This window comes from Ictalurus punctatus, chromosome 9 (genome assembly GCF_001660625.3).
Source record: "Ictalurus punctatus breed USDA103 chromosome 9, Coco_2.0, whole genome shotgun sequence".
Classification (NCBI taxonomy): domain Eukaryota; kingdom Metazoa; phylum Chordata; class Actinopteri; order Siluriformes; family Ictaluridae; genus Ictalurus; species Ictalurus punctatus.
In genome coordinates, this window is record NC_030424.2 from 8,526,751 (window position 1) to 8,540,042 (window position 13,292).

The 13,292-nt window shown below is 40.9% G+C and overlaps 2 protein-coding genes across 3 annotated transcripts in view; one reads left to right on the forward strand and one right to left on the reverse strand.

Moving 5' to 3' along the window:
- Window positions 1-1,239: 1,239 nt before the first annotated feature.
- Window positions 1,240-3,994, forward strand: ankrd9 (ankyrin repeat domain 9). Its single transcript, XM_017475369.3, has one exon. It carries the CDS (start codon window positions 1,683-1,685, stop codon window positions 2,547-2,549), a length of 867 nt encoding a protein of 288 aa, XP_017330858.1. The 5' UTR covers window positions 1,240-1,682; the 3' UTR covers window positions 2,550-3,994.
- Window positions 3,010-13,292, reverse strand: part of tecpr2 (tectonin beta-propeller repeat containing 2) — a 46,772-nt gene continuing 36,489 nt past the window's right edge. For both annotated transcript variants that reach the window (XM_047157548.2, XM_053682505.1), the window contains exons 17-20: window positions 8,789-8,937; window positions 8,468-8,609; window positions 6,607-6,756; window positions 3,010-5,382 (exon numbers count right to left, since the gene is read on the reverse strand). In XM_047157548.2, coding sequence (XP_047013504.1) covers window positions 5,231-5,382; window positions 6,607-6,756; window positions 8,468-8,609; window positions 8,789-8,937 — 593 coding nt within the window. In that variant the 3' untranslated portion in view covers window positions 3,010-5,230. The remainder of the gene's footprint in view (window positions 5,383-6,606; window positions 6,757-8,467; window positions 8,610-8,788; window positions 8,938-13,292) is intronic.

Genomic DNA, 13,292 nt, shown 5'->3' on the forward strand with positions numbered 1-13,292 from the left:
TGTCTTGACTATTCACCATTCTCAATGCAGTATGTCTGTCGTATATCTCTTGCAAAAAGATTTTGCCTCCAAAATCAGCTGCATTATGCAACACACATGTAAAGAATATTGATATATTTTGTTAAAGAAAATGATGGTACCACTTGGATTCCTTAAAGATGATTGTGGATGTTCTTAGTTGGACAGCCAAAGGATGGCACTTGCTAAAAACTATGCACAAGTCTAATTTATTTATACAGTGGAAAACGGCACCTGGACAGACGTAAAGCTAAAACTCCACTGAAATAATAATTTTTAAAAAATGCTCACACTAATCGCTGTAAGGTTAGCAGTGAGGTGCTAAAGGCTGGAAAATAAATATTCGCAAGTTACCGAGACCCTGATTCCTGGTGAGTCTACAGCGCCATTTTGTTCATTAGGACAGCTGGAGGTCACATTTCCAAAATTACACAATTTGGGATTCTGAACACTGCGGCCCATTAATTTCCTCATACAGGAAGCGTCTTGAAGCTGTCATTACAAACAAAGGCTTCGTCACTAAGTATTAAATAAATTTCAGTTAGCGTGTTCAATACTTTTTTCCCTGTGTCATTCTGCTTTATTACACATAACTTCATTTATCTACATTAATGTTGTGAATCCTTTATTTCTCCGGATTTCTTGAGTTAATACTGATATCTGGTGAGCATTTCATGCGAATAACCTCATTGGAAATATATTTACTGAAAAAAATGTTGACGTGTTCAATACTTATTTTCCCAACTGTACCGAACACGGCTGGATGAGGAACTGCACACTGAAAAAAACACAGAAACCATCACTACTTGGTATTTGGTTTCCACTACAAATACCATGACAAACCATCAGCTGACCATTAAAACCATTACCAGTCCTTAATGGTATCCACTACGCATAACATACCACCAATAGAAGGCAACAAATTACCAGTAGAGACCCACAGGGATATTACAGGTTCCATTAAAACCAATACAATTCCCATTATAACCATTAAAACCATTACACATTCTCTGAGGATTTCTGTTGTTTTTGCAGGGCAATAACGGGGTTGGTAAAGTCTATTATCGCAAAATTGAGATGAGACAAGTGAATTCTTTAGGGTGTATCTTTTAAGTCGAGGGCAAGGAAGGTTTTGTTGTTCTAAAAATTTCAGTTCCTGTGAGAGCGCTCTGTCACTGGCTCTTCTCTATATGGAAACGTTTACAGGTCATTCAGACATTCTTGACGTCACATCTGCATGCTTATATTCATGGCCAATGAAACAAGTGCGCGAGCGTTGAGGGGCGGGGACGAGCGGGGATGGGGGCGTGTCGCTGCACGGACATATATAAACTGCTGAATGGTGTTGAAGCGGGCTTTGACGGTGGACGAATGTAACATTACGAGTAAACAAGCCGCTGTTTTCTTGGTTAGTACTCACATGGATTATTGAGGTTACTGAACTGTCCTTTTGGTTGCTGATGCGTGATAAGTGACTGTTAACTGTTTTAACGCTGTGCAGGATAGTCAACATAACCGCTATAAACTACCTCCAGTAAGTCTGCAGATGTTTCAGTGTTTTTACACACTGACCTCAAAGTCAAACCAGCAAAACCACCCAAACATCTCAAGAACAACTTTAAAATCACAACAGAGTGCAAAAAAGGGGGTAGAACAGAGTAACGATGCCTTTGGATCTGGGAATGTACGAGCGCCGGCCAGATTACAAATCTGAAAAACAGTGCCAGAGAACCTCGCTTGCTTTCTATCAGGCTGTGCGGGATCTGCTGCCGGTGTGGCTGCTGGAGGACATCCGCACCACCGAAGCGTTTCACTGGGAAGACGAAGGTCGCGCATGCGCTTTCTCGCCATCCGAAGCACTGCTCTACGCGCTCGTCCACGACCACCAGCAGTACGCGCGCCACCTGCTCCAGCGCTTCCCCGTGCACGCGCTGGCCGTGCCGAGCGCGAGCTTCCGCTGCTGCGCGCACTCCGCCGCGCCGCACGTCGCCGTGGCCGTGCGCTATAACCGCACGAACATTCTCAAAATGATGATGGGCAGTCTCAAGGATTTCGCCGACGAAGGCGAAAAACAGCTGCTCTTGAATCACCGCGGGTGCGCGCACGCAGAGGGAGGCAAAACGGTGCTACACCTGGCGTGCGACCTGGCGCGCCCCGAGTGTTTGCTGCTGTTGCTGGGCCACGGCGCGTGCCCGTACGTCACAGACCGTGCTGGAGACACACCTCTGGACTGCCTGCTGCAACAAATCAGCCAGAGTGACATGGACATGCGTACGAAGCGCGTGTGCCTCGGATACATGGTGTTGTTCATGCCCGCGCTACGCTTTCGCATGCGCGCGGAGCTGCGGGAGAACCCCGCACTGTGGAGCCGCCTCATCGGAGAGCAGGCGTTCCAGTGGCTCTCTGGTCAATGTCCAACATCTCTGTTCGTGCAATGCATGCGCACTGTGACGCGATCCGTTCCCGACGAACAGCTCGAGTCCCTGCCTGATTTCCTCAGACCACCTGATTTCAGATTGCACCAGTCTTAACGCAATAATGGATGTACTCTATCTGACTTTGACTGATAGCATCAACAAGATCCCTTATCTGAAAAGTGTGTGGTTTAAAAAAAAAACCAAAACAAACAAAAAAAAAAACCTCGTGAAGTTAGAGCAAGAATTGGAAAATCGTTCTGTTCAGAGCATTTAGGACTGCTACACTGATTCCGCCACTGTAAATATGTCAATGTTGTAAAATACAATGATACCAAGTGATGCTTGGTAACTGTTCTAAAAAATAAATATATTTTTAAATATATTTTTTGTGAACAGTATCAGTGAATTTCTTAACTCCCTGCATACACGGTCGATTTAAAATTTTTTTTTTTTTTTAGACGTGAGAAAACAACAACAACAACAACAACAAAAAACACACTTCTGCAACAAGTACACCATCAAGTCAGTACTTGATTCTCCTGTGCTAAATCGGAGTCATAATCAGGCTTAGGTGTTATTTTGGTAAACATCTTTTTAATTCTGGCAGTTCATATTGACAGCATAAAGTGATGACAGCAGCGCTTAAAGCAGGGTTAATGTTATCAGTGATAATATACCATACACATAACATAGTGCTCTATAATGAGTGCTAGGGTTCCCATTTCATTTTCACCAACAGCATTGTGGTCAAAGGAGAAGAGGAGAAGAAAAGAGGACACGAGCGTCCCAAATTACAGGAAAAAATAGTCACAAGTAAAAACAACCACAAACAATCGACACTATTAATGCAATGTTAATCTACTTACCACATTATATTTGCATATTTCTGAGGTGTCTGTGGTCCAAAGAAATAAATTTTAAAAAAGACACCATTATATATGCCTCTTATTCAATTATGATACACTTGGTACACATATTTATTCATTAATAAAGTGCATTCTCTAAATGACGTTACATGAAAGTTGCCAATACGGCGTTACAGTTCATTCAGAATGGACTATGAAAGTTTTTATGAACCGGGTGGCATATAAGAGTGCTGTAGACTGGCACAATAACACTAAGCAGTCTAGTAATAACCAAGTGAACAAAATTACAGCAATGAAGAGAATAATAATAATAATAATAATAATAATAATAATAATAATAAAAAAAAAAAAACCCAAACAAACAAAAAACACAACACACACCCCTCCTCATCCCCTTTTCCTGCTTCCGATGGTTCATGCACAGAGTCGATCTGACCCGACAAACAGCAGGTATGTAAATAACGATGTTAAGCATGCCTTATTCCCTATTGTATTTAATTAACTCTGGTAACAGCTCTCAGTAGCTATTACCAATTTTGAAAATTTACACACACATTCCTTGGTGAGTCCATTGTGAAAGCAAAGGCTTCGGTAAATATTAGCAAAAAATAGTTCCTCCTACATTCTGTCTTAAAGAGACCGTTATACGTTCTCACTGTGATCATGAACTGATTTCATGATCAGTTCAGGGGGGGGGGGGGGGGGGGGGGGGATTTAAGACACACACTAGATTAATCAGGAATTTACACACTAGATTAATCAGAATGGAATCCCAAATCCACTACTAAGTACTTTTGGCCCCAGCAATTTTACTCCTGGCACAGTAGGGTTTCTGGCTTTTTGGCTTTACAATTACAGTACAATCTAGTAATCTGTTAAGCTCAACACACTGTTATTGTAAACATGTTTATATAGACTTTCGACTCATTAAGCATCGTGGAGATGTCTCTGCTTGCTTCACATTATGAGTGGTGTCCTGGGAAAACCATTCGTATGGTGAAATTTTGATACGTTCTAGTGTATATAGTGCTGAAAACTACAGATTTTCCTCAACTGTTTCTCTTTAGCATGTACCTTAACCGCAAAGTAAAATCTGGCTGCTCCCAAATATGAAAAGGGAGAAAGAGAGTCCATTTTGCTTAATCAGCCACAGATATACCAATCATCAATTCACTAAATTGAGAACAGCATTTTCTGCCATAAAGCGGTGTTCTTTCACAACGCGAACAGCTGCGGACTGTTAATATTAACAGATGTTATACGCCACACATGGAGGTTAACAAACATATGTTTTTGCATTTCAAAAGTTAAGATGACACTTGAACAACATATCTTGTACAATTTATATTATCATACAAATTCTGCGATGTATGATTCCACTCATGTTAAATGTTCAATGAATGCTCTTTACAACCAATCCCTTGACATATTTCATTTGCATTACATATTTTTCATTTCAATTCACGATCAGACTTTAGTCTCGGTCTCCTTCACTTTTCTGTCTGCGAACCAGAACCCATTTTCATCAAAATGTTTAGCGTTAGAATACCGATTTATATTTCCCCCTTTACAGTACATCACGGCGGATCTGATCCCGAGTCTGTAAGCGTACTCTGACGCACTTGTGACAGAAACGCCTCATGACGTGCATTGCTGTACGGACTGGACCACTGTGTCACATAAAAGAAAAAATCCTAACGTAACGGATCCTGATATTGTGGGTAAAAAGTTAAATAGTGCATGGTTAAAATAAGTTCATTAAACAAATACTTTTGTTTAGACTTCCCTTCAAAACGTAACCATCGATAATTCTGTACACTCTGTAAAGACAATCTGTTCTGTACACAGGTTAAGCTCATAATCAACAACAACAAAAAAGTGCCCATTAACAGAACTGTTTTTACAAGACACAACACACACCACGGCTGTCTAGATCACCTCCCACTCCTCTTCGAGTTCTTCCCCACTGAGAGAGCCTGTGTTGGCGTGATTTTTGCTGGTGCTGTGTGGCAGGGTCTTGGTCAGGCGCTGTGTCAAAGCGCCAGTTGGGGTAACAGCCCAGACTTCATCCATGGGAGTCACTGCAACAGAGAGACATCATTCTCATACTTGTTTTTTAGCTCAGTCTACTCTACCTTTGTGTAATGGATCACTGTAAGAGGACAGTAGGCTTTAGAACATGGGTGTCCAATCCTATTCGCAAAAGGCCGGTGTGGGTGCAGGTTTTCATTCCAACCAAGCAGAAGCCACATCTGATTTTCCTCAAAGCCGAGCTCAACTGATTAAACAGGTGGAATCAGGTGTGGCTCCTGCTTGATTGGAATGAAAACCTCCACCCACATTGGCCCTTGCGGATAAGCTTGGACAACCCTGCTTTAGAACCTCCATCCAGTTTCCGTACCGCTTATCCTACACTGGGTCGCGGTTAGCCTGGAGCCTATCCCAGGGAACTCGGGGAACAAGGCAGGGACACCCTCGACGTGTTCCCAGGGCACAAGTGGACACCCATTCACACACTACGGACAATTTGGAAATACCCATCAGCCTAGAATGCACGTCTTTGGACTGGGGAGGAAACTGGAGTACCTGGAGGAAACCCCCAAAGCATGGGGAGATCATGCAAACTCTGCGCACACATGGTGGACGTGGGAATTGAACAACCCCGGAGGTGCGAGGCAAACGTGCTAACCACTAAACCACCGAGCCCGGCTTTATAACAAATGTATAGTATAGTCTGCAATACTATTTACAAATAAAGAAACTTAAATGTTGCGATTGCATAAGTATTCACCCCTACTGCTGTGAAAAACTTTATTTAGTTCAGGTGTAAGCAGATTAATCAGAGAAGCATCCAAGAGGTTAAGGGTGAATCTGAAGGATTCTGGAGAGATCCACAGATCCAATGGGAGAAACTGTTCACAAGACAACCACAGCCACAAAGAGTGTTGACGAGAAGCCTTTATTGACAAAAAGCCTTTTGAAATCCCATGTTGGAGACTCAGCGAATGTGGAAAAAAATGTTCTCTGGTACGATGGACTCCTTGGCCTTGGCACACAAGGGCAAACATATCAGGATCCAGATGTGCAAAGCTGATAGAGACAGATCCCATAAGACTTGAAGTTATAATTGCAGCCAAAGTTGGTTCTCCCAAGTATTGACCAAAAAGGGGGTGAATTAACATTAACATTTGTTCACAATAAAAACTGGAGTTCCTATTGGAGCTACTAAAGTCTGGTCAGCATTATTTAGTGAGCTTTTACAGAATTTTCACCCATATTTCACCCGTAACCCTTTAACCACTCACCCGTCAGCCAGTTGACCAGGCCAGGCACCTTCTTCCAGTAATCCCCAGCTGGGTTCTTTTCTGAAATCCCGTATCGTCGAGCCATCTCACCATTAGGACAGCGCACCCATGCAGTTCTTGTGCTCAGCACTAATTGACTAGCCTGGAGCCCTGTAGCAACATAGAGAGGCCACATTACACATCTTAATGGGACAACCATCTTTGTCACTTCTGAGTCATGCAATCTTGCAGAACCAGTACTGAATCGGTGCTAGAAAATAAGTACGGATGTCCCAGTCCAGTTTTGTTTGTCATGCCATGTACATTTAAGTTACTAAAACTAATCCAAATAAGCCAAGACAGGCTAGAGCTCAAAAAACCTCTCCATTAAGAAAACTGCTATCCCAGCTTTCCTTTAAACAAAAATATAACGAAAACAACAACAACAAAAATATCTATAAAATGTCTTAATAAATAAATTAGACTTCTAAACATACAGCAAAAACATACAACACTCTAATGAATACCATTTCAGGCACAATTCTGTTAAGTCCTCTTAACATGTTGGAGTGTAGCAGCATTATAGCAAAACTAGTATACTCAGTGTATGCTCATTGCAATTCCACATAACATCAGCAGCATAACATGAACATTCTAAATGAACCACAAAATCAAAATCTCCTTCACTGGAGTTCATCCTTCATGTTGAAAGCACATCTGTTGCTGCCACCACATGAAATACTGGTAGTGCTTACAGCTGTTATCCTGCTTTAGGACAGTTGCGTGAATCAGACTTAAAATAACCAATCCCTATACATTAGAACGTGCCTGGATCGGCTCGGATACAGATACTTCGTACTGGATAGGGACATTCCTACTTATGATATACCATGACAAGGAACTCTGAAAATAGTTACAGCAGTACTGGTATAGATAACATCACAAAAGCATTATTTGGAACATCCTTCGAAATATTTAAAATATTTGTAAGGTACAACAGCGCTGTTTACCCTAACCTCATAATTTTACAACTGAATGGTGCATTATGTAATTTCATCCTCTTTAATAATATTGTACATTGTATAATATTGTACCATGATGTCCAGTAGACTGCAATGCTGGGTTTAAAATAATTTTCATATTCCACCCCTACCAGGAACATTATTTTGTTTAGTCAGACTAACCCTTTTAGCTGATCTTATTCAAAAACATTTCAGGGCTGGACAAATCAGTAGCCCAGGCACCCAGAACAATCCGATTATGTGTCCAGGTTCAACAGCTAGAAAAAACAAAACAAATAGAACTTGATGCCAATGGCATCAACTGGGATACGTTCCTGAACACCAACGCGAATGTCTGTATGACAAACAGGAAGGAGGCTACTGAATAAAAACTATTTCAGTTTTCTAACCCTAAAACCATTTCAGTTTTCTAACCCTAACCCTTGCTGTGACCTTGACCCTGTTTGGATCCATTCCAAAATGCAATCAGTTCATCTGCTGATTACAATGATAATTCCATATAAATCCTACAAACATCTCAGGCGGACACATGGGCAGGTGAATGGATTGACAACACAGAAACAAACCTAGTGGAGGAGGCCACTAGATTTATTTTAACAAAAAGAAAAAAAACCCCCCAAAAACTAAAGTTTTCTTTTCGTGTGTCGCTTATATAGAAATGTGTATAATGTGCTTTGTGTCAGTGTGACGCATGTTGCTGCTGTAATTGAGTCAACTCAGACAACTGAGTCAAAGCTTCCCATTATAGTGCATAGTTAAGTTACATGAAGGGGCGGGGGCAGTGTGAATGTCTGAGTCAGCCAAAGAAGAAACAAAGCAAATAAGACAAAACAAAAGAGAAAAGTATAACGATGATGTACCTGGAATGTGCTCCCAGGCCGTCCCCACTGGCATTTCCTCGGTAATGCCAGTGCGAACATATACGTTACAGCGACTATCCAGAGCCCACAACATGCGGTCGTTGGGATTGGTCTGAACGCGTACTAAGTGCACGCCCACAAGCTGCTCCAGGGAACAAAAAAAAAAACGCAGGAAGAACTGTGTTAGGCTGCACTGTCACTGCACTTGTGCAATCTTGTGTTTAAAGATTAATGCCTTGGATTTAACAAATACCTCAAATCAAAGTGTACAATGGCTTTAATTAATCAATTGGTTAATCAACGTCAGACAGGTCCATTTACCTGCTCAGGTGGCTCGATGCAGATCCAGGCTGGGAGCATCATGCTGGGGTTTAAAGGTTGGGTTCCCACTCGGAAATACACCATGCCATTGGAGTCACATGCCCACACATTCTGACTGCCACAGGAAAAGCTCAGAAGCCTCACGTGTCCTGTAAGTGTAAGAGGTTCCGGAGGTCATACTCACCATTTTTTTTGCAGACCTTGAAGTTATTACACACACACACACACACACACACACACACACACACACACACACACACACACACACACACACACACACACACACTGACTCAATAATAAAAAAATGGAAAGCATATTCAGCACGGCGAGGCTGAAAATTAGCTTATGATTTTTATGTCAAAATCAGTTCTTTCCAGAGGCTAGACTTGCATAGTGAATCTTCGATGAATTTGTACGAGGTAAAACAATAAACAACTATGACTGTTACAATTACTACCTCCAGTGCGTCTGGAATTTATTCAAACCCCTTCAGCATTAGGCAGTCCCTCCAGGATTTTGCAATTGCAGAAATGAAACACAAAATCAAGCAAACTCCACTCTAACAGTAAGACAGGACAGCCATCTCAGAAATGCTCCATCAATCAGGCTGCTATGGTAGATTGACTAAATGAAGCCACTCTTGAGTAAAGGGGATATAGCAGGCCCTTCAAGGACTCTGAAAGCATGAGTAAAAAGATTCTCTGGTCTACTTAGAAAAAAAAAAAAGTAACCCTTTGAACTATACTCCAAGCGGGTCATCTGGCGAAATCCAGGCACTGCTCATCAACTGGATAATAGCAACCCTACATTGAAGCATGTTATGTATGCAAGTGCTTTTCAGTGGCAGGGACTGGGAGATCAGAATTGAGGGAATACAGTCATATATAGAGAGATCCTTGAAAGAAAAAAAAAAACCCTGCTCCAGACTGCACACATCCTTAGACTGGGTCTGCGAAGGTTCACCTCTCAGTACGACAACAACCTGAACCACATGGGAAAGACAATGTAGTAGTGGCTTTGGGAAAGTCTCTGAATGTCCATGAGTGGACCAGCAACAGCCAAGAACCCCAAAGAACATCTTTGGACAGACCTGAAGAAGGCAGTTCACAGATGCTCCTCATCCAATCTGACTGAGCTTGAGAAGATCTGCCAGGAACAATGGGAGAACTTGGCAAAGCTTGTAGAGACTTACCCAAGAAGCTGTAACCACTGCCAAAAGGTGCTTCTACAATGTAGTGAATAAAGGATGTGAAAACTAAACAAAAGTTATTCACGTTATGATTTTTAATACATTCGGAATTTTTTTTTTCTAAAAACCTGTCTGGTTCTTCACATCATTTCTTCCTCCTATTGTCTCAGGGAGCTTCTCCTTGCCACCATCACCTCTAGCTTGCTCATTAGGGATACATTTATTCATTTCTGTAAAGCTGCTTCGTGACACTGCACATGTTAAAAGCGCTACACAAATAAAATTTAATTGTATACGCTTTTGTCATTATTCGCTTTGTCATTATGAACTGAACTATATGCACTTTGTCATTATGTCCCCTTATCTTCCACTTAACAGCTTACAAGTCCAGTCCACGTATTAACAACAGGGTGACTCATAAGAAAAGTTAGGTGCAGGAGCAGTAAAATTGCTTGTTCTGAATGTATGCTTAATCTCGAAGGCTGGTAAACTGTAAGCAGAGCATTGTGCTGGCTCATCTTAATCAGAAAAAAGATAGCGACTCTTGTCATACTGGAATATTATTATATGTAGGTCTATGTCAGTACATCTAAAAGCACATTGAGGATCTGAGGTGTTTATTCTTCACATGCAGATCTAGTACTAGAAAATCAATGCAGTCAGAACCGAGTTGTGTTTTGATTAAAACAGTCGGTGTGAGTGGCTAACACTGTGATATGTCCCTGAACCTACAATGTCATCACATTCTGATCTGGTGCTTAAGACTCCACAGCACTGTTTGACAGACTTAAAGCAAGCATGGACATAAATGCTATCTCCTGGATCAATAGAAGAAATGCAGTTCAGCTGGTGTTGGGAACAAATAAATTCTTCATGAACAAGCAGAAAGCATGTAATCATAGTGACCTTTAAAAGTTTGTCTTTGCACACAGTATTGCTTAGCTGTTGAGAGAATGGGTTAACATTCATTCATCATGACAGCACAAGTGTATTTTGTCTTCTTAATAAACTCATTAATATTAAAGTGATTCATAACACAATGTTATATTACATGAAATAAAGGAGTATTTATGTCAACAGTTCCATGATTAAAACTCATGAATCAGACAATGGCATGCACTTACTAAGGGATAGCTCATGGTCCCGTAATCTAAAACTTTATTTAATCCACTAACAGAAACTTTATACTTCTTAAACAGTATTGCACAATTATTCACTCAAAGGAAGTTCATTATTATTTACTGAAAGTTGTAGCTATAATAAACCGTAAAGCGTACAGCTTACTAACAATAACTGTTAGTATTTGAATAAAATACACAGCAGCACAACAAAAATAAACGTAATAATAATAATAATAAAAGCGGGGGAAATAGGTATTGGACGTGTCGAAAAATTTTTTTCACTAAATATATTTCTAATGAGGCTATTCACATGAAAATTTCACCAGACATCAGTATTAACCCAAGAAATCCGGAAATATAAAGAATTCACAACATTGAAGTCTATAAATGAAGTTATGTGTAATAAAGAGGAATGACACAGGAAAAAAGTATTGAACACACTAACTGAAATTTATTTAATACTTAGTGGAGAAGCCTTTGTTTGTAATGACCGCTTCAAGACACTTCCTGTATGAAGAAATTAATCAGCCGCAGTATCCAGGTGTGATTTTGACCCATTCTTCTAAACATATTCTCTTTCAATCTTCTTCAATTCGATTCAAGTCATGTGATCGACTGGGCCATTCTAACACTTTGATTTTTTTTCCCTCTGAAACCAATTGAGAGTTTCCTTTGCTGTATGATTTGGATCGCTGTCCTGCTGGAAGGTCTACACACGTCTCAGCTTCATCATCCTGATGGATGGCAGCAGATTCTTCTCAAGAATCTTCCGGTAAAGGGCTCCATTCATCATTCCTTCAATTATATGAAGTCTGCCAGCACCATGTGATGAAAAAGAGCCCACACCATGATTCTTACACCTCAAAACTTCACTGTTGGTATAGTGTTTTAAGGGTGATGTGCAGTGCCATTTCTTCTCCAAACATGGTGTGTAGTATGACAACCAAAAAGTTACATTTTGCTCTTGGAAAGACTACACTCTACACACTCTCCCAGTATTGCAGGGGCTTGTCCAAATGAGTTGTAGAAAACTTTAAATGAGCTTCGACATGTCTTTTCTTTAGTAATGGAGTCTTGCGGGGTGAGCGTGAGCAGTGGAGTGCATTGCCTACTGTTTTCCCTGTGACGATGACACCTGCTGCCTCCAAGTGTTTCTGGAGCTCTTTCCGAGTGATCCTTGGTCCTACATTTCTGACTCTACTTCTGAGTCCCTGGTCAGAAATCTTGCGAGGAGCTCCTGTGTGTGGCCGGTTGATGACGGAGTGATGTTGCTTCCACTTGCGGATAATAGCCCCAATTCTGCTTACTGGAGGATTCAGAAGTTTTGAAATACGTCTTATATTCGATTCCATCAATATGTTTTGCAACAATAAGGTTCTGAAGTTCTTGAGAGAGCTCTTTGCTTTTACCCATCATGAGATGTTTCTTGGGTGACACCTCTGTAATGAAAAGCCTTTTTATAGACCATCAGTTTACTAACAAAGCTGATATTAATCTGCACAGATAGGGGGTATAATTACTTACGGATTTTGGCTGGTTCCTCGCATTACCTTGCCTTGGAGAACTGATTTTTCTTAGCTTGTTCCTGTGTCATTCCACTTTATTACACACAACTTTATTTATGGACTTTAATGTTGTGAATTATTTATATCTCCAGGTTTCTTGAGTTAATACTGATGTCTGGTGAAATTTTCATGTGAATAACCTCATCGGAAATATATTTACTGAAAAAAATGTTGACGCGTCCAACACTTATTTCCCCCGCTGTACATTCTTGAATAACAGTAAAAACTGCTGTATTCATTTTTGATGTAATAAAAGAACACTTGGTAGCTGGACTCAGATCTTTGGACTGTACTGTATATTCAAAGTAGAAGAAACTCTGTGTACCATAACTGTTTCTCCATTCTAAAATTGAGCCTACACCCTGAAGCTGTGCCGAGCTCATCTTTCACCCTGCTAAACATCCACAGCCAAAACAGGCAGGCTACAGCTGCCAACATCACATGACTCTGTCTATCTGCACCCCCACTGTATTCACAGGACGACACACCTAAACACTCACAGCCTTGTAAACAAACACCACGCATACTACAGGATGTTCTTAACCTGGGGTAACTGGGGTTTAAATCTGATGTTAAGTTCACTGTGAGTCTACTGAAGGTTAGTACAGTGATCGTAACACAAGAAGTTC

Coding starts and splice junctions, on each gene's coding strand:
- ankrd9 (XM_017475369.3), top strand. CDS start 1,683: ATGCCTTTGGATCTGGGAATGTACGAGCGCCGGCCAGATTACAAATCT.